This window comes from Oncorhynchus clarkii, chromosome 16 (assembly GCF_045791955.1).
Source record: "Oncorhynchus clarkii lewisi isolate Uvic-CL-2024 chromosome 16, UVic_Ocla_1.0, whole genome shotgun sequence".
NCBI classification, from domain to species: Eukaryota; Metazoa; Chordata; class Actinopteri; order Salmoniformes; family Salmonidae; genus Oncorhynchus; species Oncorhynchus clarkii.
This window is the reverse complement of record NC_092162.1, coordinates 30,963,669-30,987,918: the sequence shown is the minus strand read 5'-3', so window position 1 is coordinate 30,987,918 and position 24,250 is coordinate 30,963,669. Positions and strand designations below refer to the sequence as shown.

The following is a 24,250-nucleotide window of genomic DNA, read 5'->3' as shown; positions in this document are numbered from 1 at the left end:
AACTTCATATGTGTGATTAGGCAACCCCCATGAACTGTAAATCAGTCATTTTTCCCAAAAAAATTCAAAGGAAAAAAAAATCACACTAAAACACAACTTGGAAGGAGGGACGTATTGGGGTGCGTAGAGACAGAGAGTGGCTCCAATAGTTAGCTTTGTTGGAGCTAAAAAAGAACCGTCGGACCTAGAGTTCCGAAACTTTAGAAACCTGTTCTAGACCTCCCGTAGATGGTGCGTGGTGAGTTACGTGGCTCTAGAAGGTTCTCGGACCGAGAAACAGCCTCGTACATTTGAAATAACTTCAATTCATTTTTGCATCACGAAAATGATGACATTTAGAAATGTCCCAGAGTCGCAAGACTAGGTGCATTGCAAACGTCTCGGCCCATATAGACAGACCCCAACGTTTCTGTCCAATAGCTCATTCAAGGACCCCGTAGCAAGTCATGGAAAATAGTGGATTTTCAGCACCAATTAGGGTTTTTCTCGGACACCAAATGACCTATCGAGCCGAAACTTGGGATTCGGGGTCGCCTCAGCTAGGCCAACACATAACATAAGAAATGGACCCGCAGCTAGAACGTAACTACGTGTTTTATGGTTTTTTTATGGTTTGAACCGAAGGGGTTGTGAATTTTGGGCCAGCTCTGAAGTATGTAATAGTTGGCTACTAAACGAGTTGGAAAAAGTGGGTTTGGTGTCAGTTTGTATCAGTTTGGTGGTCAGAATGATATCTAATTGACTGATGGACTCTTGTCCACTTGACTCTTGTACATTTGCAATATGATCCTATAGTGAAAAAACATCACCAAAAGCGACATTCTGAAATCAACCCAAACGAGCGATTGAGATGACCCAGAATCACTGCAAAGCCATCCCGAGTTCATCGGGCCAGTCAATTTCACATTCCTGCAAGATTTTTATAGCATGACAAATTCGTGATGGTACCTGCCCTTTAAAACATATTGCAAATGCACAGTGACTTTGAAAAAGTAAGAAACAAAAAAAAATACATCTAAAAAATTTTGAGCATGACAAATTCGTGATGGTACCTGCCCATTGAAACATATTGCAAATGCACAGTGACTTTGAAAAAGTAAGGAAACATAAACAAAAAAAATCCAAAATTTTTATTTTTGGGTGACCAGTTGCACGTGCATTTGCAATATGATTCTATAGTGAAAAAACATATTGCAAATGCACAGTGACTTTGAAAAAGTAAGGAAACATAAACAAAAAAAATCTAAAATTTTTTGGGGGGGATGACCAGTTGCATGTGCATTTGCAATATGATTCTATAGTGAAAAAACATATTGCAAATGCACAGTGACTTTGAAAAAGTAAGGAAAAATAAACAAAAAAAATCTAAATTTTTTTTGGGGGGATGACCAGTTGCACGTGCATTTGCAATATGATTCTATAGTGAAAAAACATATTGCAAATGCACAGTGACTTTGAAAAAGTAAGGAAACATAAACAAAAAAAATCTAAATTTTTTTGGGGGGGATGACCAGTTGCATGTGCATTTGCAATATGATTCTATAGTGAAAAAACATATTGCAAATGCACAGTGACTTTGAAAAAGTAAGGAAAAATAAACAAAAAAAATCTAAATTTTTTTGGGGGGGATGACCAGTTGCACGTGCATTTGCAATATGATTCTATAGTGAAAAAACATATTGCAAATGCACAGTGACTTTGAAAAAGTAAGGAAACATAAAAAAAATCTAAATTTTTTGGGGGGGGATGACCAGTTGCATGTGCATTTGCAATATGATTCTATAGTGAAAAAACATATTGCAAATGCACAGTGACTTTGAAAAAGTAAGGAAAAATAAACAAAAAAAATCTAAAATTTTTTTTGGGGGATGACCAGTTGCACGTGCATTTGCAATATGATTCTATAGTGAAAAAACATATTGCAAATGCACAGTGACTTTGAAAAAGTAAGGAAACATAAACAAAAAAAATCTAAATTTTTTTTGGGGGGATGACCAGTTGCATGTGCATTTGCAATATGATTCTATAGTGAAAAAACATATTGCAAATGCACAGTGACTTTGAAAAAGTAAGGAAACATAAACAAAAAAAATCCCTTTTTTTTTTTTGGGGTGACCAGTTGCACGTGCATTTGCAATATGATTCTATAGTGAAAAAACATATTGCAAATGCACAGTGACTTTGAAAAAGTAAGGAAACATAAACAAAAAAAATCTAAAATTTTTTGGGGGGGATGACCAGTTGCATGTGCATTTGCAATATGATTCTATAGTGAAAAAACATATTGCAAATGCACAGTGACTTTGAAAAAGTAAGGAAACATAAACAAAAAAAATCTAAATTTTTTTGGGGGGGATGACCAGTTGCATGTGCATTTGCAATATGATTCTATAGTGAAAAAACATATTGCAAATGCACAGTGACTTTGAAAAGTAAGGAAAAATAAACAAAAAAAATCTAAATTTTTTTTGGGGGGATGACCAGTTGCACGTGCATTTGCAATATGATTCTATAGTGAAAAAACATATTGCAAATGCACAGTGACTTTGAAAAAGTAAGGAAACATAAACAAAAAAAATCTAAATTTTTTTGGGGGGGATGACCAGTTGCATGTGCATTTGCAATATGATTCTATAGTGAAAAAACATATTGCAAATGCACAGTGACTTTGAAAAAGTAAGGAAACATAAAAAAAATCTAATTTTTTTGGGGGGGGATGACCAGTTGCATGTGCATTTGCAATATGATTCTATAGTGAAAAAACATATTGCAAATGCACAGTGACTTTGAAAAAGTAAGGAAACATAAACAAAAAAAATCTAAATTTTTTGGGGGGGATGACCAGTTGCATCTGCATTTGCAATATGATTCTATAGTGAAAAAACATATTGCAAATGCACAGTGACTTTGAAAAAGTAAGGAAACATAAACAAAAAAAATCTAAATTTTTTTGGGGGGGATGACCAGTTGCATGTGCATTTGCAATATGATTCTATAGTGAAAAAACATATTGCAAATGCACAGTGACTTTGAAAAAGTAAGGAAAAATAAACAAAAAAAATCTAAAATTTTTTTTGGGGGATGACCAGTTGCACGTGCATTTGCAATATGATTCTATAGTGAAAAAACATATTGCAAATGCACAGTGACTTTGAAAAAGTAAGGAAACATAAACAAAAAAAATCTAAATTTTTTTTGGGGGGGATGACCAGTTGCATGTGCATTTGCAATATGATTCTATAGTGAAAAAACATATTGCAAATGCACAGTGACTTTGAAAAAGTAAGGAAACATAAAAAAAATCTATTTTTTTTGGGGGGGGATGACCAGTTGCATGTGCATTTGCAATATGATTCTATAGTGAAAAAACATATTGCAAATGCACAGTGACTTTGAAAAAGTAAGGAAAAATAAACAAAAAAAATCTAAATTTTTTTTGGGGGGATGACCAGTTGCACGTGCATTTGCAATATGATTCTATAGTGAAAAAACATATTGCAAATGCACAGTGACTTTGAAAAAGTAAGGAAACATAAACAAAAAAAATCTAAAAATTTTTTGGGGGGATGACCAGTTGCATGTGCATTTGCAATATGATTCTATAGTGAAAAAACATATTGCAAATGCACAGTGACTTTGAAAAAGTAAGGAAACATAAACAAAAAAAATCCAAAATTTTTATTTTTGGGTGACCAGTTGCACGTGCATTTGCAATATGATTCTATAGTGAAAAAACATATTGCAAATGCACAGTGACTTTGAAAAAGGAAGGAAAAATAAACAAAAAAAATCTAAATTTTTTTGGGGGGGATGACCAGTTGCATGTGCATTTGCAATATGATTCTATAGTGAAAAAACATATTGCAAATGCACAGTGACTTTGAAAAAGTAAGGAAACATAAAAAAAATCTAAATTTTTTGGGGGGGGATGACCAGTTGCATGTGCATTTGCAATATGATTCTATAGTGAAAAAACATATTGCAAATGCACAGTGACTTTGAAAAAGTAAGGAAACATAAACAAAAAAAATCTAAACATTTTTTTTTTGGGTGAGCAGTTGCACGTGCATTTGCAATATGATTCTATAGTGAAAAAACATCACCAAAAGCGACATTCTGAAATCAACCCAAACGAGCGATTGAGATGACCCAGAATCACTGCAAAGCCATCCCGAGTTCATCGGGCCAGTCAATTTCACATTCCTGCAGGATTTTTATAGCATGACAAATTCGTGATGGTACCTGCCCATTAAAACATATTGCAAATGCACAGTGACTTTGAAAAAGTAAGGAAACATAGAATCAAATTATTTTTTTGGGGGTTACCAGTTGCACATTTCAGATCACCAGTTGCACATTTCAGATCACCAGTTGCACATTTCAGATCACCAGTTGCACGGAGGAAAATCGTTACTTTTGACTTTGACTTTTGACTTCCTATGAAATCATATTCCAAATGGAGAAAACATATGCCTTATGCACTAGTAAAAAAAAAAAAAAAATGATAATAAAGTATGACTAAAGTATGTTGATAAAGTTCTTACACATGTGTAATTGACAAAAAAAGCGAAAGAAATTCGAAAAAAGGCCCAGAAAGCACTTTTTTAAGGGGTAAAAAGTTTTTGAAAAAAATATCATTTTTTCAAAATTTTTCTTTTGGATGTTGACTTGGGTTACATTTCCAATATGAAAAACCCCGGTGGAGCGCACTCGCCCCCTGTTGGATTTTTGAGGTGTTACAATTGGCAATTGCCATATGGCATTTGCCATATACTTTGCACGAATCAACGCCGCTTTGGGTGGTATTGGACATCGTGTACATGGTTTGTCCAATGCCAATATTTTGACATTCATTTTTGTACAAATCAGGGGGGTATTCCCTTACATCTGTGGAATTGTGTTGTGTGACAAAACTGCACATTTTAGAGTGGCCTTTTATTGTCCCCAACACAAGGAGCACTCGTGTAATGATCATGCTGTTCAATCAGCTTCTTGTGTTTAACTTGGCAAAGGAGAAATGCTTATTAACAGGGATGTAAACAAATGTGTGCTCACAATTTGAGAGCAATAAGCTTTTTGTGCATATGGAACATTTCTTGAAACTTTTAATTCAGCTCATGAATCATGGGACCAACATCTGTTGCGTTTTATATTTTTGTTCAGTATATTTACCAGTTTTATGTCAATTGTGTCATTGTCCTTTATTTGTAGCATATGTCTGGTCTCTCAGTTTTGTCACGATTGTGTGAAAGTGCATGTTTGAGTGTGCACAGATGTGGGTGGGCTACATCGCCTGAGCATCAGCATAGGCGGTTTCGTTAAGATTTCAGAAATCGGAATTTTCTAAAACGCAGACCATCAAAATAGCATGTTTTAAACCATTTCACCTGCGTTTTTCCTTGACAGAAAATACATCAGTGCAACACATTCCATACGCTATTTGGCTGGCAGCCACACAAGCAATGTTCCCTCTAAACTGCGCACCGTAGCCCCAAGACTGCCGGACTGCCATGCATAATATCAACCCACTGAGAGAAGCACGAGGTTTAACTTTATTCAACTTTCTAGAGCAGGGATCCCCAACCGATCGTTCGCATTCCTAGTCAATCGCCAAACATTTCTGTAAAAAAACATTGATAAAGCCATGTGTGCCTATTTTTTTTTATTTGTCTCGGGATGTCTGCAGATCGTAGGCATAAAAGAAAACTACAGCAAAATTGATACGGTGAGATTTCTGTGTAAAGACAAATACAGCACAGAGCTTCTGTTTTAATGAGTGAGTTCACTTTTATAAGCCATAAAATGCGCGCTTTTCCTATTTCCACTCAGCGCTACAACAAGCACTGCGGCAGTAATGAATGAGTAGGAAAGTGTATCTAAAGGCTTGCGTTGTTGTTATTATTAGCGACTTAGGTCTTCTGTTCATAGGAGTAACAGCATGAATTTGTGCATGAGGCAGAAATAATGCAGTGCGACTCAAGTGTCTCCAACAACTGGAAGATGGTGTGCCTTTGGTCAGTGGAGGAAAGGGAGAGCGGCGGGATGTTGAGAGGCTGACTCAGTTTGCTGCTCTCTCCTTCCATCAGATACAGGCATCATCAGCCCAGTAAAATAAAAAGCACATTATTTAAATGTATGCTCACTCAGCTGTGCCTCACAAGTAATACAACAACAGAAACTATTACAAGTGTGATCATATATCCAACACAATCTCATACTCAATTCGTGGAAATATGCACAAAAAGTGTTTCAACAGATTTTGTGTGTTTATGTGTGGCTTAATTCCTGTGCAAATACACACAAGTTATTGGAGCAATGCATTTTGGGCAATGGACTGACTTTTTTTACGTCGTACATTTATTTATATAAAAAACAAACGTGTTAACCCAATATTGTTCATCAACCAAGTTGTCACCGAAATACTATTTTTTGCATAATTCTTTGGGATACTGGTGCTATGTCAGATTTTATGATGGTTGCCAGATTGGAGTAAAACTCTGTTTTTTGTCTTTTTTTGTGGAATCGATTAAGGTATTTGATAGGGGAATGGGGATACATTTCATGATTGGAAATTAATTAAATCAATAAATGTGGGGAAACAGAGACCTGCAAAAAAATCTGACGCTTGACGCTACAAGCTTGGCACACCTGTAATTTAAGAGTTTCTCCAATTCTTCTCTGCAGATCCTCTCAAGCCCTGTCAGGATCGATGGGGAGCGTCGCTGCACAGCTATTTTCAGGTCTCTTCAGAGATGTTCAATCACGTTCAAGTCTGGGCTCTTGCTGGGCCACTCAAGGACAAGCCATTTCTGTGTTGTCTTTGCTGTGTGCTTAGGGTTGTTGTCCTGTTGGAAGGTCAACCTTCGCCCCAGTCTGAGGCCCTGAGCGCTCTGGAGCAGGTTTTTATCAAGGATCACTCTGTACTTTGCTCTGTTCATCTCACCCTCAATCCTGACTAGTTTCCCTGTCCCTGCCACTGAAAAACATCCCCACAGCATGATGCTGCCACCACCATTCTTCACCGTAGCGATGGTGCCAGGTTTCCTCCAGAACAGGCAGTTAACCCACTGTTCCTAGGCCGTCATTGAAAATAAGAATTTGTTCTTAACTGACTTGCCTAGTTAAATAAAGGTTAAAAAAAATAATAATAATAAAAAAGTGACACTTGGCATTCAGGCCAAAGAGTTCAATCTTGGTTCCATCAAATCAGAGAATCTTGTTTCTCATGGTCTGAGAGTCCTTTAGGTGCCTTTTGACAAACTCCAAGTGGGCTGTCATATGCCTTTTATTGAAGAGTGGGTTCTGTCTGGCCACTCTACCATAAAGGCCTGATAGGTGGAATGCTGCAGAGATGGTTGTCCTTCTGGAAGGTTCGCCCATCTCCACAGAGGAACTCTGGAGCTCTGTGGAGTGACCATCAGGTTCTTGTTCACCTCCCTGACCAAGGCCCTTCTATCTCGATTGCTCAGTTTGGCCGAGCGGCCAGCTCTAGGAAGAGTCTTGGAGGTTCCAAACTTCTTCCATTTAAGAATGATGGAGGCCAGTGTTTTTGGGGACCTTCAATGCTGCAGAAATATTTTGGTACCCTTCCCCAGATCTGTGCCTCAACACAATCCTGTCTCGGGGCTCTACGCACAATTCCTTCAACCCCATGGCTTGGTTTTTGCTCTGACATGCACTGTCAACTGTGGGACCTTATTTTGTATTTTTTATTTAACCTTTATTTAACTAGGCAAGTCAGTTAAGAACAAATTCTTATTTTACAATGATGATTTACACACACCTTATATATACAGGTTTGTGCCTTTCCAAACCATGTCAAAATCAATTGAATTTACCACAGGTGGACTCCAATCAAGTTGTAGAAACATCTCAAGGATGATCAATAGAAACAGGATGAACCTGAGCTCAATTTCGAGTCTCATAGCAAAGGGTCTGAAAACTTATGTAAATAAGGTATTTCATTTTTTATTTTTTTTCATACATTTGCTAACATTAAAAAAAAAATCTGTTTTTGCTTTGTCATTATGGGGTATTGTGTGTGGATTGATGAGAAAAACAACAACATTTTAATCAATTTCAGAATAAGGCTGTAACGTAACAAAATGTGGAAAACGTCAAAGGGTCTGAATACTTTCCGAATGCACTGTAAATAAATGTGGAACACAAAAGTTAGTTTAGAACATCATTGCCCATCATGCATTGCTCTAATGACTTTCAAAAGATTAATCCGAAGTTTATTCCGAAATACAAAAATGTATTTTGTGAAGTTGCACCATTTTTTTGTATTTTCCTACGAATTGAGTGGCACAAAAATGTGTATTTTCAAACAAATTAAGACACACAAAAATGCAGAAAAACACACAAAATATGCTGAAGTACTTTTTGTACATATTTGCACGAATTGAGTGTGAGATTATGTTGATATAGCCTACAATTTTTGCAATGATAATTTATTGGGCCTATAGTTTACTGCACAAACCTCATTGCTACAGTACTGTTATTAATTGGTTAATGTTACATAGGCTTATGTTTTTTAAGTTGTGTTAAAAAACAAATATGAGCAGTAGATCTCGGCTTGCATTTTGACTCAAACTGATCTTGACTCAGAAAAGGTTGGGGACCACTGTTCTAGAGTTTTCTGTTAACACTATTCCCACTATTCCCACTATTCACTATTCCCACTAACACTATTCCCTTTACTCTGTCGATTGTGATCGAATCAACGCAATATTAGTCACTTTCAATGCAACATATCGAAACAAAACAAACTATGCAAGAGTTTTGGTTTTAGGCAGAACGCATCGGAGTAGGATTCCATTGCATTGGCACACACGACTCAGCCCGTACTCTACTCAGACCGGTGTGGCATAACCAATCAGAGTTGCAGTAGACCTATATGCAAATAGACCATATATGGATCTGTGCCATTTACTTTGAACTGGACTGTGTTTACAGCATGAGCAGTTGTGAGTAGATGCACTTGTTTTGAGATAAAAGTGAGAGCTGCATGTAGCCACTTGTGCACATTATGTTCCTATACTTTTCTAGTTAGTGAATTATTAGCCCAGTTATAGAGCATTTGTAGTTAGCAAAAGGGGAGTGATTGCTTCCTAGAAGAGCAAAAGACGTGTAGACATTTCTAGACATCTTTGAAAAGCGAGTCAGGCAAAGAGCTTTTTTTTGTTTTACAGAGGCAGTGTTGTATTTTGAGACAGGCTTGAATAAGCTAAATTACCAATAGGCAGAGGGTAGCATTATTTGTCTGATTCTCTGTAATAATGGTATGGGAATAATAATGAATTTTATTTTGTATAGTAGTTTCTTGCATCAAACAACACAACATTTTCAGTCACCTTATCTAAAGGACAAGTGGATAAACAGGTTACTGTCAAGCCCTGCATGTTTTTTTTCTCCAAAAAGTCTCATGGAATGTAGGCCTACATTGAACACCGTACATTGGCTACTATTGTAGGTTGAATGATAGAACAGCTATTTCCATGTTAAAATGTTATGGGATGCATTTTCTTCATTGTTTTTGGTGGTAGGCCCACATTATGATCAAATAGCCACAGTAGCCTACTTGGCCAATGTTAAAATTTTAACTTAAAGCGAGTACAGCCCCGGTGTTCACAGTAAGCTGCACAGAATTTTCACAACTTTCAAGTTTGTGCTCAGCAGACCTGAAATTTGCTCAGTGCTGAAAAAATAGAAGGGAACATTGCACACAAGTATAAAAAAACGTAATATAAGCTTACAATATAAAAACAATATTTTTTTCTTCCAAAAATGATGCATGGCCATCATATTTCCAATCTTTTTCATATAAAGAATGTAACCAGCTACATTTCCTAATAATGGTTTGCTTGTAGTTAATCTTGCATTTTACGGAGAAAAGTAGCTACACATCAGTCAGAGCTCTGCCTGCTGGTAGAATGAATGCCAGTTCGTGAATTCTTATCGAAGTAGAGAAGAGCAACTGAAGCACAAAATTAGTCTGATGCCGAGCAGAGATTACAACAATCTCTGTGACAAATCATATGCTTATCAAGCACAAAGAAACGTTCTTGGAGTGGAACAAGCAGCAGCAATCATGAAACACATATTTTGCCAATGCAAAGCGAAACTGTGACTCCACTAGAGCCGAGCAGGTAATACACCTCATGGTTTCAATTAATGATTCTCAAATTCTTTATTGACTGAATGTACCAGTTGAAAGTTTGGAAACACCTACTCATTCAAGAGTTTGTCTTTATCTTTACTATTTTCTACATTGTAGAATAATGGTGAAGACAACAAAACTATGAAATAACACATGGAATCATGTAATAACCAAAAAAGTATTATGGTAAGAACAGCTCAAATAAGCAAAGAGAAATGACAGTCCATTATTACTTTAAGCTTACAAGCTATTTGACCAGTCAATGCGAAAAATGTCAAGAAACTAAAAGTTTCTTTAAAGTGCAGTCGCAAAAAAACGATCAAGCGGTATGATGAAACTGTCTCTCATGAGGACCACCACAGGAAAGGAAGACCCAGAGTTACCTCTGCTGCAGAGTAACCAACCTCAGAAATCGGCAATTTACTGCACCTCAGATTGCACCTCAGAGTTCAAGTAACAGACACATCTCAACATTAACTGTTCAGTGGAGACTGTGTGAATCAGGCCTTCATGGTCAAATTGCTGCAAAGAAACCACTACTACTAAAGGACAAAAATAATAATAAGAGACTTGCTTGTGCCAAGAAACATGAGCAATGGACATTAGACCGGTGGAAGAGGCTCTCTCCTTTGGTCTGATGAGTTCAAATTTGAGATTTTTGGTTCCAACCGCAATGTCTTTGTGAGACGCAGAGTAGGTGAACGGATTATCTCCGCATGTGTGGTTCCCACCATGAAGCATGGAGGATGAGGTGTGATGGTGTGTGGGTACTTTGCTGGTGACACTGTCTGTGATTTATTTACAATCCAAGGCACACTTAACCAGCATGGCTACCACAGCATTTTGCAGCAATATGCATCCCATCTGGTTTGCACTTAGTGGGACTATCAATTGTTTTTCAACAGGACAATGACCCAACACACCTCCAGGCTGCGTAGGGGCTATTTGACCAAGAAGGAGAGTGATGGGGTGCTGCATCAGATGACCTGGCCTCCACAATCACTCAACCTCAACCCACTTGAGATGGTTTGGGATGAGTTGGACCGCAGAGTGAAGGAAAAGCAGTCAACAAGTGCTCAGCATATGTGGGAACTCCTTCAAGACTGTTGGAAAAGCATTCCAGGTGACTACCTCATGAAGCTGGTTGAGAGAATGCAAAACTGTCATCAAGGCAAAGGGTAGCTACTTTGAAGAATCTCAAATATATTTTGATTTGTTTAACATTCTTTGGGTTACTACGTGATTCCATATGTGTTATTTCATAGGTTTGACGTCTTCACTATTATTCTACAATATAGAAAATAGTAAAAATAAAGAAAAACCCTAGAATGACAAACTTTTGACTGGTACTGTACTTCAATTAATTTTTTCAACTGGCACCAGGGAACCTTCAGAGTCCTGTGACGCCTGTGGGCGTCCTAGAGCAAAACAACCGACACATACATGTCCATGAGAGTAATTTTTCTTATATGTTACGAATTACAATTCGTATGATATGTTAGAAATTTGCAAAATGTACAACATGTTTTTGCTTTAACGCTGCAATATTTAACTTTTTTGGGCAACCCGACCAAATTCACATAGAAATGTTGAGTTATTGATCTGCCATTCACATTGAAAGCAAATCTAAGAAGCGGTAGATCTGTTCTATGTGCACTATTTCAGCTTCATACAGCTGAAAATACTATATTTGGGGTTTTGAAAAATAATTTTCATAGCGGTTTAGATAGTACAATGATTCTCTACAGAATGAGTGCTTTTTTCACATAAACTGAAATTAGGCAAACCATTTAGAATTTTAGCAACCAACCAGGAAATGGCGAAGCGATTTCTGCATATTACACCTTTAGGTAACCTTCTGTCTTATGTAACCATATCAAAGGTAACATATCATACTATACTATATGGAGGAGGAATAATGGTCTGTGGCTGTTTTTCAGGTCAGAGCTCTGTGCAGGCCAGTCAAGTTCTTCCACACCGATCATGACAAACCATTTCTGTGTGGACTTTGCTGTGTGCACGGGGGTATTGTCATGCTGAAACAGGAAATGGCCTTCCCCAAACTGTTGCCACAAAGTTGGAAACACAGAATCATCTAGAATGTCAGTTTATGCTGTAGCATTAAGATTTCCCTTCACTGGAACTAAGGGGCCTAGCCCGAACCATGAAAAACAGCCCCCAGACCGTTATTCCTCTCCACCAAATGTTTACAGTTGGCACTATGCATTGGGGGCAGGAAGCATTCTCCTGGCATTCGCCAAACCCAGATTAGTCCGTCAGACTGCCAGATGGTGAAGCATCCCTATGGAACACTTTTGACACCATGTCCAGATGAGTTGGGGCTGTTCAAAGGGCAAGGGGGGGGGGGGGTGCAACTCAATATTAAGGTGTCCTTTAATGTTTTTTGCAATCAGTGTAGATTGTCCTTATGGAGACACCTATTGGATAAATGTGGCAACTCCTCTTTTGCTGCAATGAAAAAATAAAAACGTTTTCAAGCCTTGTGGGCGGGTTTTATGTGTTCATTGGCTTAGACATTTAGCTAGACCTGGCAACCCTGGCTGTGTCTGTTGGTTATAACAGAAGGCGATCGTACGACTTTATGGGCAGAAAGAAAAAAGAACAGAAACAGACAAAGCATGGCTGAACAGACAGATGCTAATCATCTCAAATGCTAGCAGTGAGAAAGAAGCAAGCAGCCATGCAAATACTTTCCAGATCTCAATGGCAAAATACGCCTTATCTACATCAAAAACAGGGCAATCGGAAATGAGAAACCTTACACATTTGAAAGGACGACGGAGGCGTTCAAATCAATGGATTAAATCTTTGTACAGCAGCTCCTCAACCTCATCTATGCTGGAAATGTGCAGCAGTCTGAGCGTTTGGTTTCCATAGTAACCACGGAAACACGCTGCCACGAACAAAAGGTAGTACTGGCTCGCGCGTTTATTACAGACATAATCATCCTAATATTAGCCTGTATTAGCATGCACTATGCTTAGAAGTACATTTGTAAGACTTTCTCAAAACTAGTGACAGTAGTTTACTTGATACCAGTAGTTGGCTGCGCTGTATTGAATTACAAATATGGGGCCAGTGCACAGCAATGTGTATTGTGTTCTTGAGAGTCTCTTGCCTATTGAATTTTAATAGCCAACAAATTGGTTAGCTAACACACTGAGGAAATGTAGGTCAAACTATATATCAGTTACTATAAAGAATAGCTAGCTAATGCTAGAGTTCCTTTTTTGGTATATAACTTTAGCAGCTTGCAGAGACAGCAGCTATAAGTTATCTAGCAACAAGTAACAAATAAACAAAGTGAACTGGCTGAAAACCTAGGAGGACAGTTGGGGTTGTAACAAACATAGGGGACTGAGCAAGCTTGCCTAGGCACACATTTTTCTCTGGGGAAAATGTACCTTATTCATAAAACAGAAAGTTGAGCTCACAAAATGATTAAAGGTAAAGGAAAGCCAAATGTATATTTCTCAGTCATCCAACTTTAAAGAAGCAATCAGCAGTGGTAACAACAGCAGATCCCTGACCTTTTTTCTGTAAAAAGATGAGGGATGGGGCTGGAGAAATGTAACCACACTCAAATTCATAGACAGAGCTATGGATGCAGGACTGACCATCCATGCATGATATCAAAACTATAGTTTTAACCATGTTTTGAAGCTATATAGTGTTTGTTTACATTTACTTTGTTTACAAACATTGAAATAAAACAAGCTTATATTCTGGGTTCTGATGGGGGATGACATTTGAACTAGCTAAGCTCATGAGGCAAGTTATATTCTTCAATAATAAATGGGTACATATAATTAATTAATAAGTAAAACATTTTTTACTGCTGATTGCCCCTTTAAGAGTGTGCTTTATCATTCATTTCAACTTTAACATATAGCTTTGAAATATTCTGGAGATAATTTGACAGGCTCAATTGTGTTACTGTATTAGCGCAACTAGAGCCACTACAGTGTTACTATAGTTGCGGTACAGCTCTTTGTGTTATTGCCCTAAGAGCTAGGCTACTTATGCTAAGTTTGACTTCTCATATTTCAAGTTCACATTGGTTATTCTGGTCAATGTTGTTGTGGTATTTTAATAAAAAATAATCTCTCATTTTAAACTATGATTCTATATAACATGTGTTTTTCCCCCCAATTGTGGACAGTCATATGAACTAGTGTTAATCACTGGAGAGCAGGGGGGCGTGATCATGACAGCCCTGGGACCTGCTGGGATAGGAGTGGCGGACCTGTGCCAAGAAGGAGACAAACTCTTAGAGACTGGAGAGTTGGGGAAGGCCACTGCTCTGTACATATCTACCTTCAAGAGCCATGCTGGATCCACCATGGGTCACATGCAAGGCCTGGGGGGTTCCAGGTTGGCTAGGGTGATCTCCACTCTGGAGACCTGGCTCAATGGTCATGGGGAGATCCAGACCTCCATGGAGGGCCTCAACAAAGGCCTGGCAGCTGTGTTCCTATCAACACTGAGCCCAAACAATGTGTCTGCCTCTCTTTTCAAAATGGAGTCCATATTTCAGGGTGCCGGTCAGGGCTGTGACGAGATTGTTGTACGCTGCTCAGCTTTGCTCGAAGGAAAGCAAAACCCATGTCGAGAGGGTTCCACTTGTGTGGTTTTGGAGTTAACTAGAGCCCTCACCTGCTTGCTCTCAGACCCCTACAGTCCCAAAGGCCCTAGGCTTTATCTCAAGGCTTTCCAAGACAATAAATCGGAGACTGTAAGACTGGTCAAGGGTAGACAAGCTCAGCACCTGCCCAAGATAGTGAAGGTCTTCTCTGAGCACATTTTGCCAAAAAATACTGAAATGAAGTCTAGGGAGAGAGCGAGTGAGGTCATCGACATTGTAGCAGAAGCTGCCTCTGAATTCCTTGAGTTCTTAATGGCTGTTTCGCCAGGGGACACAGATGTGCAAGAGCTGCAAGCAGCCTTCTTATTTTCATTAGGCAAGTTCGAAGAGAGCGCAGATGTTTATTCTGTTGCCTTGCAGGATCATTCACAATCACAACCAAAGTCAGGTACAGGCAAGGTGGTTAAGGGGATGCCAGCAGAAAGAAGAGCCAGTCTCTTGACCAGTAGAGCGGCCACCCATTTCTCCACAGGGGGGCGAGCCACGGAGACAAGCCGGGACCTTGGTGAGGCTTTTGGAGTCCACCCTGCCACAGCACGACTGCAGTTCCAGAGGCTCTTCGTGGACCAGGGGACAGGAGCGGCAGCCCGCATGCAACTGTGTCAGCAGGCAGAGAGAGGACTGTTGGGGTACAGGGAGACAGTCCTGGTCCGTCTTGACCTGCGTTCCTCTGAGGGCGTGGAGCTGCTGGACCCAGTGATCGCCCAGCTCTGGGCGCTGTGCCACCTGGAGCCCGACGGGGGCAGCAGAGAGTTGCGGGTGCGGCTGGCCGAGTGCCTCCTCCTGCGGGGCGAGTTCCGAGAGGCCCTCTCCATCTGCAGCCAGCTGGCGACCCACACCAACTCCCACGCCCAGCATAGCTACCAGAACACAGTGCAGGTGCTGCGCGGCTACTCCCGTCTTCTCTCAGATGACCACAAGGGGGCCCTGGAGGACTTTCAAATGGTGATCGAGCACAAGGCACCCCACCCTTCCAGCTGTGTGCGGGCGCTGTGCGACAGGGGCGTCCTGCGCATGATGGGGGGCCTGCACTACCTCACAGCCCTGGACTATGTAACGGCGAGCAGGTTGCAGCCCCAGGACACTGCGCTGACCGTACGCTGCTTGGTTCCCTGGAACTGCCGCGGGCTGCTGCTCACCGTGCTGTTGGAGCAGGCCAGGGTCATGCTGGAGGAGTGGACCGTAGATCACAGCTCCAGTCTCAGTCCCTTGGAACAGCAAGAGCACCAGCAGACCAAACAGCTACAGCCTACGCAGACAAAAGATGGCTACAAAGAAGGGTAGCTAGCGCATGTGTTTCTCAGTGTTGAGGAAGCTACTCTGTTATCATTGTTTACCAAACTACCAATTACTTCACACTAGAAGAAGTTAAGATACAATAAAAATATAGTTCACTAAACTAAAGCTACTTAGAAAAAGTAGTTCTCGACATCCAAGCTACTTGGGGGAAAATGATCAAATCTTAATATGAAATGTCAGACTACAAATTGCAAGAAACAGTTCACTCTAGGGTCAGGTATTAACAGACTGTGTAATTTAGTCTATTAAACGCAAAAACCTTTATTGCCTATATTTCCCCCATATTTTCTTATTTTTGCAAAAACAATTGTGTGTAGTTCCAGTAGTTAGCTACACCGTTACATGGCAAAAAAGTAATTAACTCCTGAAAACACTACCAAAATTTGAATTTATTTCAAATTCCACCAAGCTACTGCAAAATGTAGTTTAATTACTAGTTGAACTACATGTAGTTCCCTACTCCCTAACACTGGTGTTTCTGCATGTCACACATGGAATACTTTAATGTGAAAGATCTCATAAAATAGGCTGCATCGTGAATTAGGCTATAACCCACAAGTTGGCTATTCTTTAGACAGTGCTTGAATGATCTTATATTCGTTTTTCATTCTTAAACCCTGTCTGTCAGAGAGTTTGTATCAATTTGTATAATTTTTATTGAATTAGAATTCAATTAGATGTTCATGACTTTCAGTGAAGGTTTTTTAATTCATGAATGTCATTTCAGTATCGGCTGATACCCTGATTGAATCTCTCTCTTTGGCAGGACACCAGTTGGAGTCCACTCTCTGGCTGTTTTGCTGATGGAGTTACAGCCCAGTGCTGACGCTCCTCAGATCCTGGTGGCTGATGCCCTGTACCTGCTGGGCCGGGTGGAGGAAGCGTATCGCTTGCTGTTGGCCATTGGGCCCACTAGCCCACGTGCACCCATCCTGGCCCGCCTCACCCTGCTACAACTGCACCGGGGCTTCCTTTATGATGCCAACCAGGTCCATCATTATGTAAACATTGCTTTATGTGAAAGGGCAAACTATTATGTTTGGTGTTTCAACATAAACAGTCATTCTAATCGTCCTAACATTTAAAAAAAAATATTACCTACAGTATAAGATGTCTTTAGAACACTTGTCAGGAGACCACAATATGACTACAAAAATACCTTTTGATACTGAAAGTCACTTGTTATTATACACCAGCAATACACTTGACTTGGCCCTAAGTAACATTGTGTTCAAATTATACTTTTTAAATGTGTATAAATTCACACTTTACAAATGCTGTTACAGCTATCCAGAATTATATGCACATGTTGAAATTGTGGACAAATGTTCCCAAATTTGCCATGATAAACTAAAAAGCTAATGACTGCTATCAACTAACTCTGTGCTCATGCTTTGTCTGTTCTTCTTTCAGCTGCTGAAGAAGTTGATCCAGTGTGGTGATACGAGCTGCTTGCGCCCCCTGCTGGCCGTGGCGTCTAAAAAGGACCGGCTGCTGCTGCAGGGCTACTGCCACTCTGCCTCCAAACGCATCCTGGAGGGCCTGCAAGGCGAGTGCACCCTGATGCAGGCCATGTCCATCGCCATCATGGCCTCTGGTGATTGGCTCTTGTCATTTGGTCAAGCATAGGTCATAATTTTGGATACATGTTTTGTTGTGTAGGAAGCTCCTCCATGATAGTTAGGAATTCCTGCTTTTGTGACATTTATCCTCCATTCTCTTTTGTAATAGAAACTGACCTCCCCCTTGACAAAATTCAGATTTTCCAAATTAAGTTTCAAAGTAAGTAATGCTGCCAGATTAAAATTAGGTTTATACTGTATTTTGTTTGCGGTAGATGCATCTCTGAATCATAAACACTTGATAAAGGGTCTCTTTTTTAGTGTAGCTTCGTCATTATGTTTCAAATAGATCATAATAGTACAATGTACACTGAGGGTACAAAATATTAGGAGCATCTTCCTAATATTGAGTTGCACCCCCTTTTGCCCTCAGAACAGCCTCAATTCGTCGGGGCATGGACTCTACAAGGTGTCAAAAGCGTCCCACAGGGATGCTGGCCCATGTTGACTCCAATGCTTCCCACAGTTGTGTCAAGTTGGCTAAATGTCCTTTGGGTAATGGTGGACCATACTTGATACCCACGGGAAACTGTTGAGCGAGAAAAACCCTGCAGTGTTGCAGTTCTTGACACACTCAAACCGTTGTGCCTGGCACCTACTACCATACCCCATTCAAAGGCACTTAAATAATTCATCGTCTGAATGGCACACATACACAATCCATGTCTCAATTGTCTCAAGCCTTAAAAATCCGTCTTTAACATGTCTCCTCCCCTTCATCTAGACTGATTGAGTGGATTCAACAGGTGACATCAATAAGGTATCATAGCTTTCCCCTGGTCAGTCTCTGTCACGGAAAGAGCAGGTGTACCTAATTCTTTGTACACTCAGTGTATATTTTATATATACTAACATTCATGACATTATAGGCAATACAACTAATGTAAGGTCTACTACTTGCAGGATGTGAGGCAGCAAACTCATTGATGGAAAGGGCCAGGTGCTATGTCTTGTTGGGCCAACGCAAGACAGCCGTCTTTGATTTCAGCTCCATCTTGAAAGAGCACCCTGACCATGTGCAGGCCCTCTGTGGAAGAGGCTTCACCTATCTCATGCTAAACCAACAGAAGGTACTAGGACACAAAAATGGGGGATACTTATCCTGCTGTACATGCAGTGCTAGTATTGCTTTTTGCATCAGCATTAAAGCAATTGTTTTAAGGGCTCTACATCCACATTGACAGCTTCTGATTGACAGATAATCTCAAGACGATTATAAAAATGTCTTTGTTTTCCAGGAATGCACTCAGGATATACTGGCAGCACTTCAAATAAGCATGGACGCCGTCACCAAAGACATCCTATCGCTCAAAGATAAGGCAAGGAAACTGGTCTGTGATTGGCTGCAGCAGTACTGCCGGACCAATCTGTCTGAGATCCTGGCGGCTAAGGCCGTCCCCTGCCAGGAAGAAGAGCTTCGAGAGGCCTTTCTAATTGGAGGAGTCCTGATGAGGACTGACTGCCGAGACACCAGATGTCATCTCCTCTACGTAGATATACTACTGGCCAAAGGTGAGATTGGCACTTGGCTGACAGACTCTCAGTTATCTATCATCAGTGAGTGCTCTTTTTGGATGACACCTAGACCATATGCCCTATGATTACACCTATGAAGTAATCTCAGATTTTCACAAGTGCATAGGGTGTAGGTTTTATGGGTCGACTTGGGATTTAGCCTTTGTCCTGTTCTGCCCTAGAGATGACACAGTATGGACAGTGTCTAAGCAGGCCTACTTTTAGGAAGGTTTTAGTTGAAGTATATTTTTGTGAAGTTGCTTTTCTTGATGATGCTGTTATATGATACCGGATCAGATTCATTTGTAGATTGAAGATACTTAAAAGTACAGCAGAAGAATGGTAGCTTCTGATAGTAAACTGGAAGTGCTAAGCTGTGCACAGTTAGTACATGTAGCTGTTTTGAAATATCTGCCCCTGTGATCCAGGTGAGGTGAAATCAGCAGGAGCTCACCTGTCTCAGGTGTTTGGCCAGGATCCCCGGGAGGCTGCAGCTCAGGCCAGGGTGGGCGTGGTGGAGGCCTGGCAGCAGAATTACCGCGGAGGCGGCGCCAGGCTGAGCAAGCTGACCGAAAAGGAACCCTCTACTCTGGACTTCCTGCTGACCCTCATTCCCCCGATTCACAGGAAACACATGGCACAAGTAAAAACAAAGACAACAAACGCCTATCGACCAATCAGATTGCTAACTTTTTTATAATTACTTTTTTCAACCCACACAAGACAAAGCAACTCTTCTTACAAGAAAAAACAATCAACTCTTATTACAAGACAAAACAATCAACTCTTATTACGTAACAGTCAACTCTCATCATAATATGTACTCACACAATTATGTCTATGTTACCATAGGCAGCAGCCCAGGAAGCAGGCAGTGTCTCAGCGAGTGGCCATTGGGAGCAAGCCCTGGCCCTTCTGACCGTGGCTGTGCGAGCCGCGGCAGAGCTTCGACCGCAGTTCCTGCGCCAACGGGCCGCTTGCCTCGCCCAGCTCGACCTGCATGAACGGGCTGTGGCCGACCTGGACCGGGTCATCCGGAGCCACGGTGACCCCTCCGACGCTACAGTCTCCGGAGCCCCAGAAGAGCCTCACGTCTGGGCAGACGACCTGTGTCAGCGAGGCCGCAGCCTGGTGCTGTGCTCCCACGAGGGGCCCGCCCTGGACGACTTCAGCCGGGCCCTGGAGCTCCACCGGGGCCAGGCTTTGCTGTGTGTGGAGGCCGGGCTGGGAAGGTCCCGCCTGGCCGAGTGCTTCCTGCGTATGGCCCTGCAGCACTACGGAGAGCAGCAGCTCAGTAAGGCCTGGAGGTTGACCGAGAGCGGCCTGTTGGTGGACAGTGAGCACATGGAGCTGCGCAGGCTCAGGGCCAGGGTCAAGCGGGAGCACTGCAGCCCCTGCATTGTACACTAGATTAGTGTACCTTTGTAGTGCCTTGAGATACCATTGTACTGTACTTTGGAAGAAACCCTTCCAAGTAAAGCTCACTTAAAGTAACCCTATGACAATTTGTTTTTATGTACACTAAACCTCAGTTAATTGCTACCGCGAAAATATTTAGAATGTCAAAAGGGAAGCTGCATTTATATCTTATTCAGAATGAGGGCTAATAGAATAATGAGCATTTCCCTTGGGTAGTGTTTTTGTAAACATGGAAAAGTCATAGAATTTATTTGTAATATGTGAGTATTTTGCAATCACATTCCTGACATTTAATAGGAAATGGCGTGGGAACAATGGATATTCCCTGGGGCTTCAATTCAATATACTTGATACCTGGCCTATATGGTGCCTTGTGGTGGTTGAAAGAATCCCAAAGGAACAAACAAGTAACACAGGTTATTTCTGTGTAATTACGTTTGACTATTTTACTACATAACTAGTAAGACTGTAAAGATGCAACTACACACAACAACTTTTGTTTTATTTTTGTGTATTTTTGAATTCATGTGTAATAAACCAAATGTCTTTGACAGCAATTACTTTTTTTTACATTCAATTTGTTACATTCAAGTTAAAGACTGATTGTGTTTAGTTCATTCAGCTTCAATGTCATTGAGACAAATCATAATTTGTCATTTACAATTGCAGAATACCAGAGCACAGCATCTGAGAATTGATACAGAAATCTATACAACCAAAATATCACCATGAGGTTAAATAGTTATTTTAGAAAGTGCCCATGTGCAGGTTTTACTTTCTAAGGGGCAAATTCAGACCTGAGACATGCAAACTTTCTCTCTATGAGTGCTCTGACATTGAACTTAAGCATGGGTGTCACGGTCGTTTGTAGAATTAACGGACCAAGGTGCAGCGTGCGTAGAGTTCCACATGTTTAATTAATGAAACTCACCAAAACAATACAGAACAAAAATGAAATGTTAAGTCAAATGCAGTGCACACTGGCAACTACACACAAACAAACAAGATCCAACAAAAACCCAGTGGAAAAAAGGCTGCCTAAATATGATCCCCAATCAGAGACAACGATAAACAGCTGCCACTGATTGGAAACCATACCAGGGCAACATAGACAAATAATAACCTAGATAACCCTGACCTAACCACCATAGAGAATAAAAGGATCTCTATGGTCAGGGCGTGACAGTACCCCTCCCCAAAGATGCGGACTCTGGCCGCAAAACCTGACTCATTAGGGGAGGGTCCGGGTGGGCATCTAACGTCGGGGGCGGCTCCTGTGCGGGGCAAAGTACCCACTCCGCTCACAGATACGGCAGCTTTGGTGGCGGCTCTGGTGCGAGGATCGTCGCCGGAAGCTCTGGACCGTGAATCGTCACCGTAGGAACCGGGAGGGACCGGACCGTGGATCGTCGCCGGAGGGACCGGACCGCGGATCGTCGCCGGAGGGACCGGACCGTAGATCGTCGCCGGGGGCCCCGGACTGTGAAACGTCGCCGGAGGCCCCGGAACGTGAAACGTCACCGGAAGCTCTGGACCGTGGATCGTAGCCACGGCAATAAAATGCAAATTAATTACTTAAAAATCATACAATGTGATTTTCTGGATTCTTGTTTTAGATTCCGTCTCTCACAGTTGAAGTGTACCTATGATAAAAATGACAGACCTCTACATGCTTTGTAAGTAGGAAACCCTGCAAAATCGTCAGTGTATCAAATACTTGTTCTCCCCACTGTATATGTATTCATATCCATTTTGGGGAAGGCAGGTTACTTTAGAAACACCAAATACAGAAAATAAATACTGAATGAGATAACAAGATTAGAATGTGTAGTCTGTATAATACGTATGTTGTTCGAAAGAAACCTGGTATGGAATAAGAGGGATAATGTAATGATAATGATGCAAAATTAATGAATGAAGATACATATGGGAATGTAAATCTTAATGTAAATCCTTCTCTGGTTTTTACTATGCAGAGACAGTTATGTATTGAGGCTTCATGTTGCCAAAGTAGGATTTCTCCCACTTACTCATCAGGTCTAAGTGCAGTGGGCGTTCACAGAAGGTGCAGGAGACAGTCGTTGGCCCGTTAAGAAGCAACCCCACCTCTTGCCATACCTAAACAAGCCTCTGTCAATCATCCTAAATCAGCACTCCTACGCTGAGATGCTTTTTGGACATAGGCACAGATCTATTGTAAACCCTGTTAGAGCAGTAGCAGCAGGTGGCTTGGTCACTCACACACAAAGTACTCCATCATTTCGGGGTTATGGTGAGGGGAGGGTGTCAGACGCAGTAGCTCCTCACCCTGGGCAACGGTCGGGGAGTTGATGGCCTGGACGTAGATGTGTCTCTAGCAAGATGTCACACACCTTGGAGTTGAGCTCCGCGTTACCAACACACACACACACACACACACACACACACACACACACACACACACACACACACACACATTCAGTGAGTCTATCATACGTCCTTACATATCATTGTCATGTAGACAATGATCAGCCTGGCTGCCAGTCTGTTTCTGCTCTCTTGCCAACTCATTATGGAATTCCATAAGGGGTTGGCAAGAGAGCATATAGTCAACAGGCTGGCACTGGGTGGTTAAATCCTTTGATAATAAATGCCATGTTGTTTCTGGGGTAGTTATACCAGTAAGTTTTATACCCATGTTGGTAACGTTAGTTTTAAAAGTAACTTGTTACGTTACAACGTTATTTACTGTGTTTACTTTTGCGTTACTAAAAACAGATGCATGATGCAGGTGTTAAGAAACATTATGGAAATAAGAACATGTATTTCAAAAGAACTGAATAGAAGATTTTAAGTTTTTACTGGTAGTGTTAATAAATTACTTTGTTGAATTATTTACAAAATATATTATTTTAAATGAATGAACTGATTACTTAAATTGAAAAACTAACACGCTATGTTACTCCGTATCACAAAAAGCAATCAGAATACTTATACTTGTCGAATAACAAAGCTGGCATGATACAGTACCTCTTGCACACAGTAGTAATGACTAGGGCCCTGCATTCTTCTCCACTACCTGGCCTACTACAACATCTTCAACCTACAATTGTACTCAAGGTGTCACTGCAGGCTTTTTCAGGCACTCCCAAAGCCCCCCTAATCATTAGATAATTAAGTCAGATAATCAATCTTTAGAAAATGAACATCCCCTTTGGGGTCTAATTGTCAAAAAAAGCTTTCCAACAGAACTCATATAAATGACCCAGTTAGATGAGAGGTGCACAGACAATCTACATGCTTAGAAGTTTAATTTGTGGTACGCAGATATATATTTTCTTGATTCAGCTAACAAGATGTGGCAATTAAAAAAAAATGTATTTTACAAGTGGCTTGAGAAGGAACAATACATTTCTTGGTGCAGGAGGAAAAACTACCCACTGAACAAGAAGTTGAGAAAAAGGCAGGGCCCTAGTAATGACACATGACTGGGGTGACAGTGACACAGATAGGATATCCACTGCTTAAGGCTGTAGTTGTAATAGAAAATGCATTACCCTTATAGGGATGATGTAGTGGAAGAGAAAG

General features: G+C 40.8%; 2 protein-coding genes across 2 annotated transcripts in view; both read left to right on the top strand.

Annotated features, from left to right (window-relative positions):
• Nucleotides 1–8,171, top strand: part of LOC139368312 (tumor necrosis factor receptor superfamily member 25-like) — a 36,260-nt gene extending 28,089 nt beyond the window's left edge. Inside the window, exon 8 of the mRNA XM_071107059.1 lies at nt 4,886–8,171. The gene's annotated coding sequence lies outside the window, so the exon portion shown is untranslated. The remainder of the gene's footprint in view (nt 1–4,885) is intronic.
• Nucleotides 8,172–14,390: 6,219 nt separating this feature from the next.
• Nucleotides 14,391–21,102, top strand: LOC139367295 (tetratricopeptide repeat domain 34). The gene is made up of 7 exons (XM_071105520.1): nt 14,391–16,108; nt 16,894–17,116; nt 17,541–17,724; nt 18,653–18,819; nt 18,988–19,261; nt 19,693–19,907; nt 20,117–21,102. Exons 1-7 carry the CDS (start codon nt 14,391–14,393, stop codon nt 20,672–20,674), a joined length of 3,339 nt encoding a protein of 1,112 aa, XP_070961621.1. The 3' UTR covers nt 20,675–21,102.
• The last annotated feature ends 3,148 nt before the right edge of the window (nt 21,103–24,250 follow it).